At 51.7% G+C, this 25,513-nt stretch overlaps 1 protein-coding gene across 2 annotated transcripts in view; it reads left to right on the top strand.

Moving 5' to 3' along the window:
- Positions 1–103: 103 nt before the first annotated feature.
- Positions 104–25,513, top strand: part of TBCD (tubulin folding cofactor D) — a 139,944-nt gene continuing 114,534 nt past the window's right edge. The window contains exons 1-7 of one of the 2 annotated variants that reach the window (XM_025468443.3): positions 104–390; positions 559–609; positions 5,396–5,493; positions 8,339–8,440; positions 10,236–10,382; positions 13,488–13,543; positions 17,136–17,268. In XM_025468443.3, coding sequence (XP_025324228.1) covers positions 207–390; positions 559–609; positions 5,396–5,493; positions 8,339–8,440; positions 10,236–10,382; positions 13,488–13,543; positions 17,136–17,268 — 771 coding nt within the window. In that variant the 5' untranslated portion in view covers positions 104–206. The remainder of the gene's footprint in view (positions 391–558; positions 610–5,395; positions 5,494–8,338; positions 8,441–10,235; positions 10,383–13,487; positions 13,544–17,135; positions 17,269–25,513) is intronic. The other variant, XM_025468444.3, reaches the window with a different exon arrangement.

Here is a 25,513-nt window from a genome sequence, read left to right as displayed (position 1 = left end):
CGGGCCCCGCCCCTCGGGGCTCCGCGCCGCCTCCGTGCACCTCTTTTGGCGGCCGGCGCGCTCCGTAGCGGCCCGAGGCGCGAGGTCGGAGGTCGCGGGGCGGGGCCGGCGTCGGTGGCGACCGCCAGTGCCTCCGCCGTCGCCCTCGGCCCGCGTCAGCCCGCGTTCGCCTTCCCGGAGCTCGGGCGCGGCCGCGGACGCCGAGCATGGCCCTGGGCGAGGAGCGGGCGGCGGGCGCGCCGGAGGACGGGGCGGAGGACGAGGTGCTGGCGCGCGGCAGCGCCCTCGAGGCGTTCGGCGAGAGCGCGGAGACCCGGGCGCTGCTCGGCCGCCTGCGGGAGGTGCTCGGCGACCGTGCGGCCCGGGAGGGCGCCCTGGAGCGGTTCCGAGGTGCGCGCGGGGGCGGGGGGCCCGCGGGGGGGCGGGGGCCCGCGGGGGGCGAGCCGCGGACAAAGGCGCGGGGCGGGGGCGGGGGCGGGGGCGGGGGCGGGGGCGGGGGCCTGCGGCGCGGAGGGGGCACCGCCCTCCCGGACGCCAATTCTCGCGCTTTCTTTTTAGTGATAATGGACAAATACCAGGAGCAGCCCCATCTGCTGGACCCGCACCTCGGTGAGGACGGAGGCAGGCGCCGCGGGGTCCCAACCTGCCCCAGCTCCAGCCCGAGTCGAGCTCTTCCTCTTCTTCTTTTCTAAGATCTCATTTATTTATTTATGAGATAGAGACAGAGAGAGAGAGAGAGGCAGAAACCCAGGCAGAGGGAGAAGCAGGCTCCGCGCAGGAGCCCGACGTGGGACTCGGTCTCGGGACCTCGGGGTCACGCCCCGGGCTGCAGGCGGCGCTAACCGCTGAGCCACCTGGGATCCCTCTTTAATTTATTTCATCCGTTGTCTTTGCTATCTAAGTGTGCTTGTCTGTGGCTCGGTACGCTTCACAGTCGCCGTAGGGCTGGGTGTTGCGGTCTGGGGAACAGCGGCTGCAGCTGGGTGCTGGGTGCTGGGTGCTGCAGCCGGGTCGGGGCGGTCCCGCTGTGGGCCTCCTAGCCCCGAATGCCTGCTCCGGCCTAGGACTGCGGCGCTGACCGCGTGGCTGTCGTCCGCCCCTTCCTGGCTTCCTCTTGGACCCGCTCTATCCAGAGCACCTCGGTCCCGTAGAGCTTTGTGTGATGACGGGATGTTCTAGATGGGCACCGTCTGGCAAGGTCACCACTAGCCACGTGGGATTGCAGAGCACCAGAAGCTTGGCTAGGCTAGGATGACCGAAGAACTGCATTTCAAATTTTATTGGACTTAAATTAAGAAAGCCTCCAAATGTGGCTAATGGCTGCGGTGCTCACTTTAGAGACGTAAGCCTCTGGCTCTCTGCCCAGCAGGGGCGGTGGCTGCGGGACCCCAGAGCACTCCCGTTGTCTCCCTCTCTGCCCTGCCTGGGGCCCTCCCGGTGCCTGAGCCCGGACTGCTTGCTGGGCTGCTCCAGGTCCCCCGGCTTTCCCTGCTGCTGTCCAGTTTCCAAGGCACAGATGACATCTCTTGGCTGTTGTTTTTTCCTCTCTTCTTCTTTGTGGATTTGTATCACTCTCTTTCCCTTTTTACTGCAGCTGGAGGCGGGTGGTGAGGATTGCTGAGATGAGCATGTGGAATAATCTGCTTTTCTGGTCTCTGTTGTTGTGACGGTCTCTGCTCTGTTTCTGAGTCCCTCGGTCCAGGTCTGGCTGTGCTCTGCTCTTCCCCAGGTTCTACTCTCTCCTCTGGCATCAGCTTTTCCATGTAATTTGGTCTTTCCGTGTTACTGGTTCTGTCTGCGTTTAACACCAAAGGGATGGAGATGAGGGCTCCTCTGCTTCTGTTTTATAAGTTGGAGTGTTTCCTGCCAGGCCTCTCCTGCCTGTGTTCTGTTGGGCAGCTGCATCTGGCCAGTGTGCCGGGCGGATGGCAGGTTTTCCCTGGAGCAGGCGAGTTGGTTGAGTTTTCCATCACACTGAGGCTGTCCCGGATGCCAGAAGGAAGCCTGTCCTTTATGTGGGGTGTTCACTTCTCTGGGGAAGCTTCTCTCCTCTGGGGAAGCTTCTCTTGTCCTAAGTGGCCCGTTGAGAGTTTTGCTCTGGGACGAAGCTGCTTGTGCTGAGGTGAGGGGGGACTTACACGCCACGGGTTTCACCATTTCAAGCGTATACTTCCCTGGTGTTTAGTGTGTCACAGACTTGGGCAGCCCTCACCACTAATTCCTGAACGTTTCATCATCCCCAGAAGAAGCTCCTACCCGTCGGCAGTTCCCCCCACGCCCCCTCCAGTCCCTGGCAACCACTAATCTGCTTTCTGTGTCTGCATGTGTGTGGCAGGAACATTTTCGCTAATAGAGTCAGGCAACACATGGACTTTTGTGACTGGCTGGCTTCTTTAACTGGGTGTAACGTTTAAAGTTCATTGTGTAATGAGATACTTTGCTAGCTTTTCCGCTTCTTTTGGGTTTCCTTTTTTTTTTTTTTTTAGATTTTATTTATTTATTCATGAGACACAGAGGCAGAGACACAGGTAGAGGGAGACACAGGCTCCACACAGGGAGCCCGATGTGGGACTTGATCCCGGGACCCCAAGATCACGTCCCGGGCTGAAGTGGCACTAAACCACTGAGCCCCCCCAGGCTGCCTTCCTTTCAGCATTTTAAAAGAGATGGTCCTACTGTCTTGGCTTGTGTTGGTTCAGACAAGAGATCTGTCTTTATACTTCTCTTTGTTCCTCCATGTAACTTGGGCTTTTTTCTCTGGCAGTTGGTAGGATTTTCTTTTTATTGGTGATCTTTAGCAGTTTGAAACATGACATGCCATGGTGTAATTTTCTTCCCATTTATCCTGCTCGGAGTTTGTTGAAGCTTTTATTTTTTTTTTTTAATTTTTTAAAAATTTTTATTTATTTATGATAGGCACACAGTGAGAGAGAGAGAGGCAGAGACACAGGCAGAGGGAGAAGCAGGCTCCATGCACCGGGAGCCTGACGTGGGATTCGATCCCGGATCTCCAGGATCGCGCCCTGGGCCAAAGGCAGGCACTAAACCGCTGCGCCACCCAGGGATCCCCTGTTGAAGCTTTTAGATTAATAGGTGTACAGTGGTCATCAACTTTGGAATAATTTTGGCAGTTATTTCTTTGGATATTTCCTCTGCCCTTAGAACTCAGGTTAACTGTGTGTTGATGCACTTGACACTTGCACGTGGTGCTGAGGCTGCTCTGTGTTTTCCCTTCCTTCCCCCTGTAGTGTAGAAGTTTACTTACTGTGCCTCTAAGTTCTCTCATCTTCTGCAGGATCTAATCCTCTCTTCAGATCTTGTTTTTTCCAGCTCTTGAAGTTACTGTGTTAATATATTCATTTCTTGCCTCATGGTGTTCAGATTTTCCATTACATCCTTGAGCATGTCTTAGTATTGATAGTATTTATGATACTTGCTTTAAAGTTTATATTTTCGGGGCACCTGGGTGGTTCAGCGGTTGAGCATCTGTCTGCCTTCAGCCCAGGGCGTGACCCCCAGTTCCCGGGATCAGTCCCATGTCAGGCTCCCCACATGGAGCCTGCTTCTCCTTCTGCCTGTGTCTCTGCCTCTTTCTCTGTGTCTCACGAGTGAATAAATAAAATCTTAAAAAAAAAAAAAAAGTTTATATCTTTGGGGAATTTCTGTTGACTGATTGCCCCCATTAGGAGTCACAGTAACTTTTTAGACAGCCACATGTCTTACAATTTTTGAGTGGATTAAGGGTATTGTATTATGATGATGGTGGTTTTACATTTTTTGTCTTTAGAGAGTGCTCAAATTTGCCAGGCAGTTTAGTTAATTGTAAACCATTTATAGCTTCGTTAGGGCAGTTCTCACTTTTTCTCTAGTTTTTCTCTAATTTAGCCTCACTACTAAGAAAAGACTTCTCTGGAGCGTCTCCTGGTTGCTCTGGGTGCTCAAAGACTTTACTCTGACTTGATGGAATTTGAATGTTGGCCCCATGTCAGCTGGGAACTCTTCACCTTACTGCTTTTTTTTTTCTTTTTTTAAAGATTTTATTTATTCATGAGAGACACAGAGAGAGAGAGAGGGGCAGATACACAGAGACACAGGCAGAGGGACAAATAGGCTCCACGCAGGTGAGCCCGATACAGGACTCGATCCCGGGTCCCCAGGATCACGCCCCGGGCCAAAGACGGTGCTAAACCGCTGAGCTACCCGGGCTGCCCACCTTACTGCTTTTTGATGGTTTTTCTTAACCTGGACTTGTGGGCTCCTCCTATGCTTGTGAACATGCATACCTTCCTCTTCATTGCTCTGTCCTACAGATTTCAGCTGACTTAGCCTCCTTGAACCATAGTCTCTGCTCTGTTTGAGTCCTCCCCTCCATGTACTGAATTCTAAAAATCACCTCCTGGCAGACACCCTGGGCAGCTGTACATCCCTGTTGGTTTGTTACCTTGCACTGTCTGTTGTTCCAGTGTCTGAAAATTCATCACATACTTGTCTAGTTTTCTAATTTTTGGTGGTGGAACAGTTCTATATAATCTATTCCTTTATAACTAGGAGTGGAAATCCTTTTTTTCTGCCTTATTTACATTGGTTAGAATGTGCTTATCACTAAATCTTAGTAGTTGTAGGAAGTATCTTTTATAAGGCATGGTATTAGATATTTGAGATCGTGTAATTTTTAAAAATATTTCTCCTGCATTTTATTTTATTTTATTTTATTTTATTTTATTTTATTTTATTTTATTTTATTATCTTTTTTGGAGAGAGAAAGAGAATGCACATGTGTAAGTAGTGGGGGGGGAGAGGGAGAGGGAGAGTATAGTGTTAGTATATGTGCTGCTGAAGTGAGCACAGAGAGAATCTATTTTTAAAGATTTCACCTATATATTCATGAGAGAGACAAAGAGAAAGGCAGAGACACAGGCAGAGGGAGAAGCAGGCTCCATGTAGGGAGCACGATGCAGGACTCGATCCCGGGACTCCAGGATCACATCCTGGGCCGAAGGCGGTGCTAAACTGCTGAGCCACCCAGGGATACCCGAGAGAGAGAATCTTAAGCAGACTCCCTGCCCAGGGCTGAGGCCGCTTGGGGCTGGATCGCACAACCATGATCTGGGCTGCCATCAGGAGTTGCATGCTTTACCGACTCAGCCACCCAGGAGCCCCTCTCCTGCATTTTAAGAGCAAGAATGAATGGTGTATTCTATGTTCTAGAATCTGTTAAGATGAAAATGTTTTTCTTCTTTTTCTCTGTTGATACTTGGATTGAATAGGTTTACTAATACTTAACCACTCATATTTATAAAGCCTTTTTTTGGCATTTTGTTTTAATGTCATAGTTATGTTTAATTTTCTTTATGTTTAATTTTGTAGTACATGTTTTGTGTATGTTTTTCCCTAGAATGGATGATGAACTTGTTGTTGGATATAGTGCAAGATAAGACCTCTCCAGCTGACCTCATACACCTGGCTTTTAAATTTCTTTACATCATCACCAAGGTAACCTTTACACATAGCACTTTATAGTTGACAGAACACTGCCTTTTTTTTTTTTTTTTTTTTTAAGATTTTTATTTACTGGGACGCCTGGGTGGCTCAGTGGTTGAGCGTCTGCCTTTGGCTCAGGCCGTGACCCTGGGGTCCCGGGATCGAGTTCCACATCGGGCTCCCGGCATGGAGCCTGCTTCTCTCCCTGCCTGTGTCTCTGCCTCTGCCTCTTTCCCTCTATGTCTCTCATGAATAAGTAAATCAAATCTTAAAAAAAAAGGTTTTTATTTATTTATTTGACATAGAACATAATCAGGGGGAGGGGCAGAGGGACAAGTAGACTCCCCTCTGAGGAGGGAGCCTGACACTCCATTCCAGGACCCCGGGATCATGACCTGAGCTGAAGGCAGATGCTTAACCGACTGAGCCACCCAGGCACCCCAAAAGGACACTTTTTTATATACTTGGTCTAGAACTTAACTTCCAAATATTATTTTTCAGGAAAGATGGTTCTCACACATAAGTTGTGGGTTTCAGTCTTTTTTTTTTTTTTTTTTTTTTTTACCACATTTTAGGGATCAGATATTAGTGATAGTGATTGGGGGTCCTTTGGCTGAAACCACGTCTGAGATATTTAGCATCTTTCGTTGAAATACATCAAGTAGCACCTAGCTAGAAAGGCAATGGGGGAGGGAGAGGGGGAGAGAGGGATGACTAATTAGGAGTTTCTTACAAGGAAAAAGTGGACAAGTTTGGTGAAAATGGAAGTGCTTATCAAACTTTAATGTGCAGGTGAATTTCCTGGGGATCTTGTTAGCAAGGCAGATTCTGAGTAAGCAGGTCTGGAGTGGAGCGTGGTAATCTGCATTCTTAAGAGACTCCCAGGTGATAGGCCAGTGCTGACCTGCAGACATCACCAATTGCAATTTTTTTTTTTTTTTAAGATTTTATTCATGAGAGACACAGATAGAAAGGCAGAGACAGGCAGTGGGAGAAGCAGGGCCCATGCAGGGAGCCCGATGTGGGACTCAATCCGGGACCCTGGGGTCATGCCCTGAGCCAAAGGCAGACGCCCAACCGCTGAGCCACCCAGGCGTGCCAGCCAATTGCAGTTTTAACCATGGGAGTGACTCAGAACTGTCTCGGGTGGGTGTTTTTTTTTTTTTTTTTTTTTTTTTTAAAGATTTTATTTATTTATTCATGATAGTCACAGAGAGAGAGAGAGAGAGAGGCAGAGACACAGGCAGAGGGAGAAGCAGGCCCCATGCAGGGAGCCCGACGTGGGATTCGATCCTGGGTCTCCAGGATCACGCCCTGGGCCAAAGGCAGGTGCCAAACCACTGCGCCACCCAGGGATCCCTGTCTCGGGTGGGTTTTGATGGGCTGCGCGGTATAGTAGTGCCTGCTGTGTGGTGAGGAGAGGTCCTTGGCCAGTGAGAGGGCTTCGTGGTGGGCTGCCGTGGGCTTACTCCTCTGTGGCTCAGGTGGTTTGAGTGCAGGGTCCCTTCTGGTGGTGTAGCACTGCGTTTATGGAAGCCATAGTGAATTTGGGGACCTTTGAGTTTTTGAGGACTTAGTCTCCTGAGTGTCAGAGGACACTTTTGTGTAAACAAGGTCAAAGGAAAACTTTTTAGTTTGTAACATATCTATATGTATATATATATATTTTTTTGAAATTTTAAGTCTTTTTTTTATAAACTTATTTTTTATTGGTGTTCAATTTGCCAACATACAGAATAATACCCAGTGCTCATCCTGTCAAGTGCCCCCCTCAGTGCCCGCCACCCAGTCACCCTGCCCACCTCCCCTTCCACCACCTCTGGTTCGTTTCTCAGAGTTAGGAGTCTTTCATGTTCTGTCTCCCTTTCTGATATTTCCCACTCATTTTTTCTCCTTTCCCCTTTATTCCCTTTCACTATTTTTTATTTTACCCAAATTAATGAGACCATATAATGTTTGTCCTTCTCCGATTGACTTACTTCACTCAGCATAATACCCTCCAGGTCCATCCACATCGAAGCAAATGGTGGGTATTTGTCATTTCTAATGGCTGAGGAATATTCCATTGTATACATAGACCACATCTTCTTTATCCATTCATCTGTTGATGGACACCGAGTCTCCTCCCAAAATGTGTCTATTGTGGACATTGCTGCTAGAAACATCGGGGTGCAGGTGTCCCGGCGTTTCACTGCATCTGTATCTTTGGGGTAAATCCCCAGCAGTGCAATTGCTGGGTCGTAGGGCAGGTCTATTTTTAACTCTTTGAGGAACCTCCACACAGTTTTCCAGAGTGGCTGCACCAGTTCCCATTCCCACCATCAGTGCAAGAGGGTTCCCCTTTCTCCACATCCTCTCCAACATGTGTTGTTTCCTGCCTTGTTAATTTTCCCCATTCTCACTGTTGTGAGGTGGTATCTCATTGTGGTTTTGTATATATTTTTAAAGATTTTACTTATTTATTCTTGAGAGACACAGAGAGAGGCAGAGACACAGGCAGAGGGAGAAGCAGGCTCCCTGCGGGGAGACCAGTGCAGGACTCGATCCTGGGACCCTGGGGTCACGCCCTGGGCCAAAGGCAGATGCTCAACTGCTGAGCCACCCAGGTGTCCCATATATCTCTATTTTTGATGAAGCACATATAATACGTGTTAAGTCAGAACAAACATTTATGAAATGATATAAGAAGTAAAATGGCTTTCCTGTTTATTCTTAACAAGTTATATAGCTGTAATGTGATATAATTCTTTTTGATCACTGTGTGGAATAGGTGGTGATCTTTGATGATAAAGAAAAATATAATTTTGCTGCTTTCTGTGTTTTCTAATTATGTAATAATTTTTTTTTAACCTGGTAGGTTCGAGGATATAAAACATTTCTTCGTTTATTTCCTCATGAAGTAGCCAACGTACAGCCTGTTTTAGATATGTTTACAAATCAGAATCCCAGAGACCATGAGGTGAGTGTCTTTTTTCTCCTTTTCATTCCCAGCCGCGTCCGTCCTTCCTTCTTCCCTTGTTTGCTCCACTCCTGACTGGCGGGTTCATCTTCCTGTTTCCTTCAATTTTAACTTCTGCTGCTTTGTATCACTCTCTCTTTTCTTTTATTCTTTTGCCTTTTTGTTTTTGTTACTTTAAATTAATTCCTTTTAAAATATACTCTTTGGGTTCCCTGGGTGGCGCAGCGGTTTGGCGCCTGCCCTTGGCCCAGGGTGCGATCCTGGAGACCCGGGATCGAATCCCACATCGGGCTCCCAGTGCATGGAGCCTGCTTCTCCCTCTGCCTATGTCTCTGCCTCTCTCTCTCTCTGTGACTATCATAAATAAAAATTAAAAAAAAAAATATACTCTTTATGAAGAACAATATGCCTATATACAGTGTAGTGGTGATAACTATATCAACCTTTTTTTTTTTTTTTTTTTTTAACCTTTCACATTTTTAAAAACTGAAATAAAACTACTTGGTTTCCAGGACTACCCCCGGTTTGATGATTCCCTGGGACCACTGTAGGATTCTGCGTGGAGTTCTTTTTTTTTTTTTTTTAAATATTTTACTTACTCATTCATGAGAGACACACGGAGAGAGAGAGAGAGAGAGAGGCAGAGACACAGGCAGAGGGAGAATTAGGCTCCATGCAAGGAGCTCGACGTGGGACTCAATCCCAGGTCTCTGGGATCACACCCTGGGCTGAAGATGGCACTAAACCGCTGAGCCACCCAGGGCTGCCCCTGCGTGGAGTTGTTCTTAATGGTTGTGACTGATTAGTAGCAAAATCAGCACAGGGAAAGGTATATGGGGGGAAGTTTGGCGAAACCCAGAAGGAAGCTTCTAGGGTTTTCTCCCAGTTAGGTCACTTGTAAGTTCTCCTGGCACCGAGTTGTGATGGCACCTATGAAGTGTCTTCCACCAGGGAAGGTCATAGAGGCTGGTGTGCAGGATTTTTCTTGGGGCCTGGTCACGTGGGTACTCTGCCGAGCATGGACTGAAACGCCAGACTCCCAGAAGGACGGCAGGTTTTGACATAAGCCACGGGGTTTTACAAGTGGCCCAGGCACAGGGCATCCTCCTCCTCAGGGAATGGTGGGAAGCCTCCTGAGATCCAGGTTTCCAGAGGCCCACTGGTGGCCAGCCTTGTTAGCGCGCTTTTCCAGGTTGCTTTGGGAGCATTCTTTCGCACAGCGTGCGTTCTGAGGAGCACACATTTCACAGTTGCACACCAGTGAGTTGTCTGTGAACGCGCCCGATCTCTGTTGAAGGCGCGGGTGAGCATTTCCCCAGCTCTCCCCTGCTTCTTGTGCCTGGATGCGTGATCCCAGGGCCGAAATGGAGTCTTGTTTTGCTGACCTCTTAAAATAAGGGCACTCCTCTTTGGAAGTTGAGGATAGTTTTTATTCTGAAGTCTTTTGTTCTCCATCTTTTGTTTTTCACTCTCTTAATCTGCTGATTGTGCGCTGAAGGGTGCCAGCCAGGAGGAGCCATTAGACTGACATGTTGTGCTTTTGCTTTGTTCATTTTGCTGTTTGTTTCGTCTGCGGAGGTAACGGGCTGTCTGTCTGACGGCGGGTGTGTGCGGGGGGTACAGGGGAGACCGGGGGCAGCTCGTGAGGGTCTGTGCTCCAGGTTCTGAGTGGACCGCACCTGACGGGCCTGTGGTGGCATCGAGGGGCGGGGAGAGCGGGAGGACTGTGAGCGGGGCCTACGGGCTACCTCTGTCCTTCGTACAGCAGCCGTTTTACTTTGATTTAACTTCCTAGACTTGGGAGACGCGCTACATGCTGTTACTGTGGCTCTCTGTGACCTGCTTGATCCCTTTTGATTTTTCACGCCTCGACGGGAACCTCCTTACGCAACCTGGACAGACGCGAATGTCCATAATGGATCGCATTCTCCAAATAGCAGAGGTAACTGTGATCATGCACGTCATTAGCTGCTAGTTAGTGTTCTTTTTCATTTTCATGCTATCTTGATATTAGAGTTTAATTAGCCACACTTTGAACACTTATGTTTCTTTGACTGCTGTTACTGTTTTTTCAGTGAGGTAAAATTCCATTTCCTAACCTATTTTGAAAGTGTGATAATTCATATAGGAGAGAGGATGAATTACTTAGCAAATCTCAATTCTTTGTAGGTAGTGCAAATTGTCTGCTAATCGTAGTAATGACATATGAGAGATCTCGGGGCAGTTGTAAGAGAAAATAAAGGTCCATTTTATTTTTATTTTTTAAAAAAGATTATTTATTTATTCATGAGAGACACAGAGAGAGAGAGAGGCAGAGATACAGGCAGAGGGAGAAGCAGGCTCCATGCAGGGAGCCTGATGTGGGACTCGAACCCAGGACTCCAGGATCACGCCCTGGGCCAAAGGCAGGTGCCAAACCGCTGAGCCACCAGGGATCCCCTAAAGGTCCATTTTAAATTTGGTTTTTAATTTTATTATTTTTTTGGTTTTTAATTTTTAATGTTGTATAAATAATACATGATCTGTGTAGAAAAATGAGAAAATAAAGCAAAGCAAGAAAGATGCTAAATCAAAGTCCCTGGGGCAGCCTGGGTGGCTCAGCGGTTTAGTGCCTCCTTCAGCCCAGGGCCTGATCCTGGAGACCTGGGATTGAGTCCCACGTTGGGCTCCCTGCATGGAGCCTGCTTCTCCCTCTGCCTGTGTCTCTACCTCTCTCTCTGTGTCTCTCATAAATAAAATCTTAAAAAAAAAAAAAAAGGTCCCTCAAATTCTAGTGCCGAGGAATAATAACCCTTGTATATTTTTTCATACTTTTTGTGAGGTAGTAATTTGTCTATGTGCATAGTATTTGCATCACCCCAAACTTCAGTGGTTTAACACAACACACACTTATTATCTCATAGTTTCTGTGGGTCAGGAATTTGGGCAGTCTGCATCCAGGTCTCCCCAGCTGAAGTCAAAACTCGTCCAGAGTAAGGCTTGCTTTCCTGTTGTCGGGGTGATTGCCATAAGCCAGATCCTTGAGTGTGTTGGACCAAGGGTTCTTTGCTGACTGTTCCTTGCCATGTGGCCCCCTTAACATGGCAGCATATTCCCTCGAAGCTGGCAGAGGGCAGGGTCTGCTGGCAAGACAGAAGTCACCATGATGTGTTATCAAGTCACAGAAGTGGCGTCCTACCCCTTGCCACATTCTTGGTTAGAAGCATGTCACTGTGTCCAGCCCACGCAGGATGGGTTCCACAAGGTGTGAACACTAGCGGTCGGGTGTCTGTTGAGTGTCTGCTATGTGCTAGACACTGTTCTAATCATCTTTTGTGTGATGACTCACATAATTCTACTGATTGGAGTTTGCTTTTTTTTTAAAACAATACTTTTTAAAAGATTTTATTTACTTATTTGAGACAGCGAGAGAGAGCATGAGGGGAGAGGAGGGGTCGGGGAGAACCCAACTCCCCGCCAAGCAGGGACCCTGATGTGGGCTCTGTCTCAGGACCCTGAGATCATGACCTGGGCCAACGGCAGTTGCTCAGCCACTGAGCCCCCAGGTGTCCCAATGGCTAACTCTTTTTATCTTCATTTTACTGAGGGGGCGATAGTAAAAAAAAAAAAAAAAAAAAAAAGTAACTTAGCTGGTTCACTTTATGGTCAGTGGTAGATCAGATTTGAAGCCAGGAAGTTTGCTTCTTGATCCTGAGCTGCTCACTCTGTGCACACGCCCTTGGTGTCCTGCTGCTCTGCGAGCTGCTTTTTCCCTGGTGTTTTGTCAGTGAGTAGATGTCTTCTCATAATCTTGAAGGGAAACGGTGCTCCACTGAACCCTAATTTTAAAGATATTTTCTTGGGGCGACTGGGAGGCACAGTCGGTTGAGTGTCAGACTATTGGTTTTGGCTCAGGCCATGATCTCAGGGTCATTAGATGGAGCCCTGCGTCAGGTGCTGTGCTCAGTGTGGGGTCCACTGCAGATTCTCCCTCTCCGCTGCCACCCGACGCGTGGATGTGCATGCTCTTGCTCAGATCAGTCCATCGATAAGTCTTTATTTTCTTTTATTTTTTTCTTAGGTTTTATTTATTTTTTCATGAGACACACACACACACACACACACACACACACACACACACAGGCAGAGACACAGGCAGAGGGAGAAGCAGGCTCCCTGCAGGGAACCTGACATGGGACTCGATCCCGGGTCCCCAGGATTAGGCTCTGGGCTGAAGGCGGCGCTAAACCGCTGAGCCACCCCGGCTGCCCCATTGATAAATCTTTAAACAAAATTCTCTTGTAGATGGACATTTAGTTTGTTTCTAATTCTGTGAGAAGTAGTATGGTGATGAAGCACCTTTACATACACCCTTTGTGTATTTGTCGTGTAAATGGGACGGTCAGGTGAGTGGCTGTATGTTCCTAAGGGTTTGGCACTGGGTATGTGATTGTCCCTCAGAAAAAAGATATTTTGTGGATCATTTGGAAAAAAGTGGAGGTGAGAATTGGAGACTTAAGGCAGGCTTCTGAATAAAAAAATAGTTATTTTGTTTTGACCCTGGGTGGTCCTCTGTTTGAGTGGGGCCTCCCAACTGCATACTCACATATTGGCAGGTCCCATGTGTGCTTCGTGGATGCTATGATTTTTTTTTAAAAAATTTATTTGAGAGACACACACACACACACACAGAATATGAGCAGGAGGAGGAGCAGAGGGAGAGGGAAGAGAACCTCAAGCGGTCTCCCTGCTGAGTCGGGCACTCGACTGCCCGAGCCACCCAGGTGCCCCTGTGATTCCCTGTGATAGCCGCGTGACACGTGTTTCAAGGGGTCTGGCCACATGCCGTGTGCAGCTGGGCACCTGCCCTGTGGTGAGCACAGCACTCGGCAGCTGCTGGCGACTGTGGTTCCAGTTTAGGGGTGGTTTGTGCAGCTTTGGAATGTGGCCTCTGCCTAGAAGCTTCATTCTGGGTTCTCTGGGGGCTGCCGCGTGTGGGACTGGCTGGTGAGCAGGTCCCCGAGATTTACATGATGTGTGTAATGGGGTCTGTCCTTTATCCTTGTAGGCCTACCTGGTTGTCAGTGACAAGGCCCGAGATGCAGCCGCTGTCCTTGTGTCCAAGTGAGTACCTCTCGGCCGCTGCCAGCTGTGTTGCTTGATATGTGACTAGTGTGCTCTGAGAGGGTTTGTCTTCCGTCCTCTTCCGTGTTCCTGTTTCTGTGTTACCTTGGAGGAGGACACTGGCTGACGGGCCTGTGGCCTGGGGAAGTCTTTGCTACTGCCCGTTGCTCGTCTCTCTCTTTGAGGAAGCTGCAGAGACCTCCGAACCCGACAGTGTGGTCTGGGGCTTTGGAGGTCAGCCGACAGTCCCATCAACAGTGCACATTCAGAACGGGTGTAGCGGTTATACGTGGGCAGGACCTCAGCTTTGGGGTGGTGGCGCTTAGATGAGTCTCTAAAGGTCACTTAGAAAGCAGTTAACGCTGTGGTTTATGGAGATCATGAGCTTGATTGGATCACTGTGGCTTGGGATAGAAACCTGCACATATTCTCTGTTGACTAAAAAACAGACTGCCTCAAACAGGTGAACATGGCTTTGTCTGATGAACTGGGTAAGCTGACCCAGTGTCCTCAGCGTCTCTGCAGAACATCAAAGCTGTATACATGTGAGAGCTGTGTAGAATTGTTCCAGAAAATGTGAGAATGGAAGGAAGCTGTTTTTTTTTTTTTTTTTTTTTTTAATATTTGAGAAACAGAGAGAGAGAGAACACACAAGCAGGGCAAGGGGGCAGAGGGAGAAGCAGACTCCTCACTGAGCAGGGAGCCCAGGCTCCATCCCAGGACCCTGGGATCATGACCTGAGCTGAAGGTGGACGCTTCACTCATTGAGCCACCAGGCATCCCAGAAAGCAGTTTTCCCAAATTAATCTTTGGTACGATGGGTGACTTAAAATAAGTGTATAGAGTAAATAAATTAGAAAATTTGGCTTTTCCCCACTCTATATTTGTGAAAGTTGAAATGGACTGTGAAAACTTTTGGATATTTTGATTGGGAAAGTGGGTAACATCTCATTCAGGGTTCCCTTGTACCTAGGTGTAGCTGTGACCTTACACAAAGTGGTAAGAGAAACCCTTGGGGGCAGCTCGGGTGGCTCCGCGGTTTAGTGCCCGCCTTTGGCCCAAGGCGTGATCCTGGGATCCCGGGATGGAGTCCCCCCTTGGGCTCCCTGCATGGAGCCTGCTTCTCCCTCTGCCTGTGTCTCTGCCTCTCTCTCTGTCTCTCTCATAAATAAATAAGTAAATTAAAAAAAATTTTTTTTAATAAAATCTTAAAAAAAAAAAAGAGAGAAACCCTTTTTAAATAAATAAGTAAATTAAAAAAATTTTTTTTTAATAAAATCTTAAAAAAAAAAAAAAGAGAGAAACCCTTTGTAGAGAAACCTGGCTGAGGTGTTTGTGCAAGCACTTCCTGCGCCACAGGGCAGAGCTTGTGTAGAACTGATTTTGGGATGGGGGGGGAACACGTGAGCCCCACATGCATTGCTTCACCTGAGGGGAGGGAGGTACTCACTGGATAGAGGTTTCTTGTGATTAAAAAAATGAGTTTCTTTTTAATTGTAAGGGTAATCACTTGTTTTGGAAAATAAAATATAAAGTACAAACTCCACGTGTACCGTCATCTCCCAGAGACGTAACTGTCTGTCTTTTGTCCTTCTGTCCGTGGGCATGTTGGGGAACATTATTGTTGTACCAGGTGCCAACAGATGGGCCTGGAGCTTCATTCAGTCTTTTTCCAAAACACGATCATGGTGTGAATCTGTTATTGTTTCTCCAGTCCCCTATGGGACGTGCGACTGCTGCTCTGCAGCTTGTTAGCAAAGTCAATGTCATTGTGAACGTTTTACGTAAAATTTTGGACCATTCTGATTGATTCTTAGGGGTGAATTCCTGGAAGGGGAACGGACATTTTAGTTTTTTTTTTTTTTTTTTAAGATAGATTTATTTATTTATTTATTTATTTATTTATTTATTTATTTATTTATTTATTTATGAGAGACAGAGAGACAGAGAGAGAGGCAGAGATCTAGGCAGAGGGAGAAGCAGGCTCCATGCAGGGAGCCCAACGCAGGACTCGATCTGGGGACTCCAGGATCACGCCCTGGGCTGAAGGCGGCGCTAAACCGCTGAGCCACCCAGGGATTCCCATTTTAGGGGTTTTAAGTGCAATTAACTGGCAAGGTTATCTCTTCCCCATACTTTTATTAGTACTATGTGTGATTCTAACACATTTGCCAAATTTGTTAAATGGAAAAAACGATGTTTTTATTATTTATTATTACCAGCAGTCCTGAGGGTTTGGTACAGCGATGCTAAGTTTGACTCTGTGGACCATGGCATCTGGGGCCTGGGGAGCTGAGGCCCTGCCCTGTGGTCCTGCCCTGATGTCCTCCAGGAAAGGTGACCTGGGGACACATGCAACCACTCGGCAGGACTCTCCGGCACCACCTAGTGGTCGGGACGAGTACACAGTTCGCGTGGTTGAGGCTGGTTTTAAATGCATTAAAAATGCTCCTGCCGGTTTGCCAGGTGCTGGGCAGGCAGCTTCTCCGAGAGTTCCAGAATGGGCTGCGTGTAACTGCCCTGGCTGAGCATCGTCTGATACACTGGGCCGTGGCTGTTCTGAGGGAAGAGAGGGCCCTGAGGTGGAGGGCTTGTGGTTGGATGAGAGCTTCCCGCAAGGATGCTGAGGCAGGTGCCAGAACCACACTGGGCACCGCTCTGGAGCGGGCCATGATGTACGTGGTGCCAACACGGGGGAGAAGCAGACCAGCGTGTCGTAAAACGGGTTTGCACAGCATTAAGTGGAGGGTCCCACCAAGCGTGTTCTGTGGGGGGCAGGTGAAGGGAGTGAGGTCCTCTCTCCTGATGCTCTCCGGTCCCATGTGTCCCTGGGCCCTCTGGGAGGCTGCACGTCTCCCCCGTCTGTCTCTTCATGTTCTTTGCCTGTTTCCCGTGTTTCTGTCTCGAGAGTGGAAGCTTCCCAAGGAGAGCATGGGCTCAACCTGAGCCCCCGAGTCAGATAGCTGAGGCCAGTTTGGTGTGGCGGATGGAGGGTGGCTGCTGGCCTAGACCAGGAGTGTGAGAGAGCGCGCAGGATCTAGCACGTGCTATCTGAATATCCAGAGAGTGCTGAGCTGAGCGGGTGTGGGCTCTGCAAGGGGCTGTGCAGCCTTGGGTGGAGGGAATGGGGAAGGGAGACCCAGGGCAGGTGCAGGGAGAGGGGCCTGGGGCCTGGGGCCAGGCTTTGCTGTACGAGGCGGTCCAGTGTCCTGAGGCGAAGGAAAGGGAAGGGCTGAGTCGTAGGTGTTGGTGGGGTTTGGGGTTCCTGGTAGTGTTGGGGCCAGGTAAACGTGGTCCTGCGGCGTAGGGGGCCTCAGGAGGAATGGGAGCCCAGTAGGGAGGAGACGGGGGTGGGGGACCGGCACATGACCTCAGAGAGGGCCGTGGTCTGGGTGGTGTCTGGTATTTTACATCAGAGAGCGCCCTGGAGAGTGTGTCCTGACAGGAGGATGTAATCCACCGTGTGGAGAACAGATGTCCTGGTGTGAAGACTCCTCTCGGTGGGAGGACACGGTGGGCCGCAGAGGGGGAGCTCTCCTCATTTGGGGCCGTGGTTGAGCGCTCACCCTGCCTGTTTGCATCCTTCTGGCAGGTTTGTCACACGGCCTGATGTCAAGCAGAAGAAGATGGCTGGCTTCCTGGACTGGAGCCTGCACACCTTGGCCCGCTCCTCCTTCCAGACCATCGAGGGGGTCATTGCCATGGATGGCACGCTGCAGGCCCTGGTAAACACTGCCCGGGCGGGGGGGGGGGGGGGGGCAAGTTGTGCTCACCTTGGAGTCCATTCTGAAATAGGCCGAGCATAGGGAGACCATTAACCCCAGCAGCGCAGTCCGTCACCTGGCGCGTCGCCACCAGGGGGCGGCAGTGTCCATAGAGCTGGGCCGGGCGGGCGGGGCACACCCTCCGCCGGGTTCCTGCTGTGTAATCCTGTTAGAGTGTAATTTTTGGAACCAGCTCTGATGAAGTAAGGCAGGTGATTTGAAATTTGCTTTTGTTCAGCTGCTCGGGTTAGGATGTTAGTAAAAGTGTGTTAAATACACAACAACACCCGCCCAGAGCGCACTGCTTGGTGCCCACTTCCTGCTCCTTCTGTCTGTTGTGTCGTCTTTTTAGTGCTGATGAGGAGTACGTTCCCAGAAGAGGGGCAGCTGCCCAGGCCCTCGTGGTCTGGGGTGTCGTGAGCACGGTGCCTCCTCTTTGCTCTTTAAGTGCAGCAGGTGAAACTTGGTTCTTGGCCTTGTTTCTGAAGCTGTAGAGGCCCATGGCCTACTTTCTGGAGGGCAAGGCATTTTGGACTGCCTTTAAATGGAGGCGTTTGGACCCATGACTCAGCGTGACATTTTCTTGGGTGTTGTCCTGTGTGTCGGCTGTTGCCGGGTGGGACGAGGTGTAGGAAGCTGTGAGGGCCAGTGGAAAGTTATCACCCGGGGCAGTGGGCCCAGCTGTGGGAGGGGAGGTGAGCGCCGGGTCGGCCACGGGGCCTGGGGAAAGCCTGTCCCTGTCCCGGGTGCTTAGGGCACAGACTGCCTGGCCTCTCTCAGGAATGTTCTCGGCTTCTGTTTCTTTCCACCCCTGCCGCTGTTGTCTTTGGGAAGGCCAGCCTTTCAGTTGATGGGAGTATTTTAGGACATTTTATAAAGAAACCTGGAAAAGTAGAACATATGCTGAATTCTTGTGGTCTGTTGAGGTGCTGCTTTTTTCACGCTTTGTTCCATTCTATGTATGAACGTGATAGGTTGTGCACTAGGTTTTCAAAAATATTGAGAGATGTGCGCCAGGGTGCCTCAGTCAGTTGGGCGTCCAACTCTTGATTTTGGCTCAGATTGTGATCTCCTGGGTCGTGGAGTTGAACCCGTGTTGGGAACCCGCGCTCACGGGGAGTCTGCATCTCTCCTCCTCGCTCTCCCTTTGCTTTTCTCCTCTCTTGGACATGCATGTGTGCGTGCATGTACATGCTCATGCGTGCTCTCTCTCAAATCTTAAAAAAAAAGAAACCAAGATAATTCACATACCATAAGTAATCCACTTTTTTAAAGTGTATAATTCAGTGATGATTTTGTTTATGGACAAGGTTGCACACCCATCACCACTATCTAATTCCAGAATATTCTCATCACCGCTAAAGGAAACCGCACACCCATTAACAGTCACTCCCCATTCCCCTCTGCAAACCTTAATCTAGTTTTCCATCTCTGTGGATTTGCTCATTTTGAACATTTTGCATAAATGGAATTGTACAACAATTGACCTTCGTCACTTAGCATCATGTTTCCGGAGTTCAGCCACATGTTGTAGCTTAGGTCAGTAATTCATTCCTTTTCACGCCCACTGGTAGTCCACTGTCTGGGTGTTCCTAGCTGTTGGGAGTGGGGCTAACTTAAACTTCTGCGTGCAGCTTTTTGTTGGAGCGTATATTCTAGTTCCCTTTGGGTATGAAACAATAGCTTTTTAACAGTTTAAGTATTTTCTGTTTTTGAGGTCTTAATTTTTCTCATGGCCGCACACCTGTTACATCGATGAGACATGGCGTATCAGCTTGTGTAGACGCGTGGCCTGTGCCCTCAGGTGGCTTTCCTTCTAGCTGTGTGTGGAGGTGGTGCTTACAGAGGGTTTTATTGGGATTGTCAGTGTAATTGCTGTAATGGGAGTCAGTGCGGGGCGAGGCTGGCCTGAGAGGGCGCTGAACGTGGATGTGGATGGGGGGTGGGGGGGACATGTGAGACACAGGCTCTCGTTGCCTGAATCCTGGGGGAGTGCCTTTATGTTTTAGCTAATTCTGGTAAAGGATGGGCGAACAGCAGAGCTGTTTTATGTGAAGGTTTGGGTGTAAGTGGATTATTCATTTTTTGCTGTGAGTCACATTGAGAAGTCTTAGGTCATGGAGAAACAATTGGAAGGTCTGACAAAATGTAGCTGGGGCCTGTCAGTCGGCTGTGGCCTGCAGGGCGGAATGCTAGACCCACCTGAGTGTGGGCGCAGGAGTAGGCACAGGCGACCTAACTTCCTCTTGCGGGTATGGTCCTATTTTAGACCTTTGCTCAGTCGGGAATTTGCATTTGGGACGGGCTCCCAGGGTCTCCTGTAGCCCTTGCCCAAAAGCCACCCCTCCAGGAGCCACAGCTGCGTTTGTGTGCACAGGGGCAGCTGGGCCAGCAGGGCGCCTAGCCTGTAGGGCCGGAGCCTGTGTGACCGCCCCAGGGACCTGCAGGCAGGTGAGGCCTGTGTGGCTCCTGCCTGGGCTGGCGGCAAGGAGGCAGCTTTCCCAGAAGACACGGTGGTTGGCCTGTGCGCTCAAGCCACCTGCGAGAGCTCCCGATGGCTCACTTGTCCCCGGGTCAGGTCCTTGGGGCGCTGGTGCTCTTACTGAAGGCTTGAGAAGGACATGGGGACCCCTATTTGTCTGGTTCTGCAATTGCTCCGCCCTGGGTCCTTTTATTTTTTAAAAAAAATTTTGATGATTGTGTTGTTTGTCTCTAGATTGTTCCCAGGTTTTCTGTTTCTTGTTCCTAGGTGGGAGACGCATGCCTTTGGTGGTAAAACCCAGGGCTGGTGTGGGAAAGGCAGGCCCCGTGTGTTGTCCCGCCAGCTGTGGGCCTGGGTCAGCATTCTCCTCAGTGGGGGAGAGCCAGCCAGGAGTGGGGTAGTGCCCGGGACGTCTGCAGGCTCCACACTTAGGAGAAGGTCTCTTGTTCTCCTTCCTGAGGAATAGGGAGATTTTCCCAAGAGCTCCCACCCCATCCGCCCAGCAGGGCAGTGAAGCAGTGTTGGCAGCTGCTCCTCACTGCCCGGAGAGGCGTGCCCTCAGCAAGGTGGGCGACGGCCTGACAGGGCAGCCCAGACCCCAGGGAGGAGAGTGAATGGGATTGCTGGGAAGCGGCCGCCCGCAGGGTCCAGCCTCCCGGAGCCTTCTGCAGCCCCTAGGTCTTTCTGGAATCACACGTCTTGTTTCCTTTTCTCTTTTTCCTTTACAAAGGGGTGGTTTGGTGTAATTACTGCTGATGCCGCCTGGGCAGGAGGAAGTGGTGTGGGTGCTGGGCTCTCCCGAGCAGGGAGCAGGTTTCGCCATGAGCTCGTCAGACCTGCACAGCAGAGGCTGGGCGTCCGCTTTGCATGATGAAACTTGCAGGTGTATTGTGCTTTCGGATTTCATCTGTCTCCTTTGATGCACTTGGCTTCATTTCTATCCACCTGTTCATTAGTGTGTTAGGCAAAACAGGTGAACTCGTAACGAGCACCATCGAAACTAGGGTTTGACTTTATTTTCCTGGAAGCATGTTTCTCTTGCAGCGATGAATTTTAACTCTTGTAGGGGGATGGGGGGGACTGGAGTCTGGCAGTTTCCTATCACTTGAAGGTCCTCGGGTTTAGTCGTACTTTAAGCAATTGGATTATTGCAAATTGATAAAGTTCAGAGAAGGAAAACCAAGTATGAAAAGTTGAAAATACGCTATGTGTGCTTCCTTATTGATAGCTGGGCCGTCCTGGCTTCCACTGCCGAGATCGAAGGACGGAGGACTGACTGGTGCTGTGGGGTTTCCCTCCGTGCCTGCCCTGTATGGCTGCGAGGCGGGGGGAACACCAGGCAGGTGTGCTGAGTGGCAGTAAAACACTCTCCTCTTTGCCGGTTACGACCGTGTGCCCTCTTCACCGCGAAGGTCACTTATCCTTGATGAAAGCACAGTTCTCATTAAAGGAGAAGACGTTTTGCTGGAAACCTTAAAAACCAAGTGATCCTGTCCCTGGCGCTGAGTGCGTGTGTGAGGCGAGACGCCGAAGCCTCTCTGGTTTTGCCTGAAGTCTAAGTCAATAAAGGGAGTGTCCAGGTAGAGCGGCTGTCGCCTCTGCAAGGGCAGGATGTACCAGAAACGCACGTCCTGGGCTGCAGGGTGTGTTGGCTCTGCCCTTGGGTGCTTTGCTGCCCTAAGGGAGGCCGATCTGCTGTGGGCCAGTCCCGAGCCTCAGGACAGCCTGTAGCGACACCCGTGACCCCAGGCGGAGGTGAAGGCCCTGCTCCGTGCTCCCCGCCTGTGGAAGGGAAATAACAAGCCTCTTACCTCACAGGGTGGTGTGGAGGCTAATTAGTGCGTGTCATGCTCTTTGAAGATGAAGAGAAGCCACTTGATTATCCAAAACACTTCTCACGTAGGCTTTGATTTCTCTCCCGGTTCTCTGGAGAATGGCACCCTGTGGTTTCATTTGGGGTGCAGCGTGGCCGGAGGACAGACGGTCTCCACAGGGCTGTGCGGCCCTGGCCCCAGCTGGGGCAGGGTTTGGGTGGGGGGAGGCACGGCAAGAACCATATGAACGTGCGTGTCTTCCAGTACGTGTGTGCATGCGCGTAGTGTTCGTGTGCTCCTGTGGAATTCACGTGAGATAGGTACCTTCCGTTCCCGTGGGTTTAAGTCCACGGAGCCGCCAACTCTGAAACTGTTTTAATTTCACGTGACTCAGCAATTTACGCGGGGCGGGCAGCGTGGTGGCTGGAGTCTTGTTGAAACACGCACGGTGTGTGGCCCGCCTTCCACCGCAGTGACGGGCCTGCTTTGTACGCCTGCCGTATGAGAAGACGATGTGTCCTGCTGGACAGGTGCACGCTTGCAGGGAGCCGGCCTTGTCGCTCACGGTCACGGCTCTGCCCACCTCTTGGATGGCCGGGGCCCTCGTCGCTCCTGCCCTCGGGGGTCGGGCTCTCAGGAGAACGGGGCCTGGCCTCCCGTCTCACGCCTCCCTGGAAGCAGGTGTTCCTCAGGCTTTTCCTGGCCGCTTGGGGGCAGCTGAGGTTTCTCCCGATCCCCCCTTGACCTCTGGCTCCTGCTCCCCCTCCTCCGTCCCAGGGCCCTAGCTCGGTGCACCCGTTGTGCTTCACGCCCCGTGAGTCCCCCTCCGCAGCGTTCACGTGGGGCCCCGGTGCAGGCTCGGGCCGTGTGGACGAGGCTTCAGGGTGTGTCCCGGCCAGGCTGTCCTGTCCTGGTACGCGGGGCTCTGTGCCCGGGGCCTCTCCGGAGGGGAGCTGGCCAGGCCCAAGCCGGGTCCCCGGCCCCCACCCCCACCGCAGCTGGGTTCTGTCTGTACAACCCTTGGTGCTGTCGCTCTGGGGCCCGGGGGTGGGGGGCGGCAGGCGGGCCGTGTGGGCTCACCAGGGTTTCGGGCCCTGCGCTGGCGCCTGTCACCATGCCCGGGGTTAGGAGACCAGGCAGCGGGGAGGCTCTCTCTGCGGGGCCGCCCCTTCTTCCTCCTGCCCTGCGTCTCCTCGTCCACGCGGGGGGGCTGGGGCCTCGGGTGGGCTCAGAGCCCCTCCCTGCCCTGGTGCACGCGTGGTGTTGGGTTCTCTGTGGTAGGCGTGTCCTTGCACCTCGCGTCCGTCCTGGGGCAGGCAAGTGGGGGACGTGCGATTAGGATTTCTGGTACTTCTCGATTGAGAAAGTTATTTTTATCTAAAATTGTCAGCTGTTGAAGCCAGTGGGAATAACAGAGGCCTCCCGGGGGCCTGAGGTCCTGCTCATCCTGGGTCTGTCCCGCGTGTCCTGCTGGCCCTCCCCCCTCCGCTGTGGAGGCCGCAGCAGGCCCAGCTCTGTTGCTCACGGGTTGATTCTAACCCTCATAACGGGGAGCTTCCACTTCTCTCAGCTTTGCAGTGTTTGGAACCTGCTGTTAAAGGTCCTTGAGGGTCTTTGTGTGGCGGGTCAGTGTGTGGCGTGTGACTGGCGCCCTGAGCTGGGCGGTGGGGGTCCGAGGGCCGCACCCAGCGTGGTCGTCCTCAAGAGGAGAGGAGAGGGCTTGCATCTTTGGGGCTGCAGGTGCCTCTGGTCCCCCCGGCTCGCCCCCTTTGCTGGCGGGGCTCCCCCTGGAGGGGGTGCAGCCCGGGTGGGCGCTGTCCTCAGGACCCCCCTGCTTCTGTGTTCTCAGTGCTCCTCCCGGCAGCCCCAGCTTCCTGCTGTCCCGGGGTGGGGGTGGGGGGGAGACATAGCAGGCTCCTTCACAGCCTGCAGAGGCAGTAGGTTCCAGCCGGAGGTGGGAGGAGGGTCATTTGCTCTGAACTGTGAAGTGTGTGTATTAGGATTCCTCTGCGAAGCGCCGTTGCGGCCGTCCACGAGAGCTGTGGCCTTGGGTGGGCTTGCTGTGGGGCGGCGGAGGACGTGGCCCACCTCTCAATGCTGTCCGCCCGGGAGCTGGTGGGGTCGCTGCCGGTGGTGTTCACAGTTACCTGTGTCGCGTGTGGCCTGACTGCCGTGAGGGGCCCGGTGCTGCTCCGGGTCAGGGGTGCAGAGGGGGGAGCACCTGGCCGAGCCCTGTCCGGCTGCTTGCCGGTGTTCGTGGTAGCACGCTTTCCTGGGGCGCACAGGACAGGACCACACGTTGAGGGGCCCTGCAGGCTGGTTCAGAGCGTGCTCACCAGCTCCCAGAGCTCACGGGAGCCGCCAAGGGCCCCCGGAGCTGGCGTGGCATGGGGGGCCTTTTGCCCAGGTCGTGGGTGGAGCTGCTTTCCTTGGCCTTGACTTGGTGGTGCTTCAGGGAGCCTGAGACCAGCGTCTCCTGCTCGGCAGCCGGGCGGACTGGCTCCCGAGCCGCCGACGGCCTATGATTCACCGCGCACAGAACATGCCCCGGGGAGGGGGGAAGCTGGTGTGCACGTTGCAGAAAAGCAGGCTTGGGTGGGTAGCGATGGAAAGGTGTGGCAGCGGAGAGTGATTACTAAGAAACTCCTTTTGTTTGCACCTTGCACTGTGCTGGTTTCTAGAACAACAGAAACAGACCCGACCATCATTTCTTTCAGATCTCAAAGAGGCGTAATTGCTTGTGCAGCGTGTGTGGCTGCTTCATGTTGTGTGCTTCCTTGGAGAGAGGAGCGCACCTCCCACTTGCCGGCCCGGCTGGTGAATCCTTAAGACGGTCAGGAGATGAGAGTGGTTCAGCCTCCCCTCGCCCAGCTCACTGCCCCGCGTGTGTCTGCAGAGCCACATGCTTGCAAGAGCCCACGGCAGTGCACGTGCCCCATTTTTACGTGTGAACACAGACCCGGGCGACTGGGGGGCCCAGTTGGTAAAGCACCTGCCTTCAGCTCAGGTCTCGGGATCGCGTCCTGCGTTGGGCTCCCTGCTCAGCGGAGAGTCTGCTTCTCCCTCTGCCTCTACTCATGCTCACTCTTTCTCTCTTGAATAAATAAATGCAGTCTTAAAAAACTAACCAAAAAAAAGCGCTTTTCTTCATTGGGGTGTGTGTGTGTGCACGCGCGTGCGTGGTATTCCTTCCTTTTCATCCCTTTGCCCTCCGGAATCTGTTCACAGGTTGGTTCCTGGTAACCCTCCTCCCCAGGTGCACAGAGTGCTTGGGTGACCCTGTGGGATTCAAGGTTGGGAGGAGCAGAGGGACACAGTCCCGGTACCCTGAGGTCAGTCCAGACAGTGGCTGGGCCTCGCTGCGGGCCGCCTCGTGGGGTGGGGACAGGCTGGGGCCGTTGCCGTGTGCCCGTGCCCAGCGCTGGGCCCGTGTCAGCCAGTGTTCGCCACTTTTGTTCTGTTCTCTTACACTTTGTGAGGAGTTTGGCAAATAAAGAACGTTCACATGAGTGATCACTCCTGGCATGTCATGATATTTTAAATTCTTAATAGTTGGTGAATGAACCCAAGAAACACTTAAAAAAAAAAAATTTGAGTGAGCAAGCGAGAGTGAGGGGGGAGAGAGCAGGAGCAGGGGAGCAGACAGGGAGAAGCAGACGCCCTGATGTGCAGGGAGCCCGATGCGGGACTTGATCCCAGGACCCCCATGGTCTCGGGCTCATGACCCGAGCGAGGGCCCCCCCAGGGAATGCTTTACCTGTCCAGTGCTGCTGGCTGTGTTCCTGGCTGCTCACCGTCCTCCCCTCCTTCCCTGCAGACCTTTGCACCGGCGTGGACCGTCTCTGTGACCCTGCCCCGTGTCCCCATCCTGCTGCCGGGCAGTGTCTGCCGTCCAGGCTGCGACGGTAGC

Source organism: Canis lupus, chromosome 9, assembly GCF_003254725.2.
Source record: "Canis lupus dingo isolate Sandy chromosome 9, ASM325472v2, whole genome shotgun sequence".
NCBI lineage: Eukaryota > Metazoa > Chordata > Mammalia > Carnivora > Canidae > Canis > Canis lupus.
The sequence above is the reverse complement of the archived record's forward strand: the minus strand, read 5'-3'. Positions and strand labels throughout refer to the sequence as shown.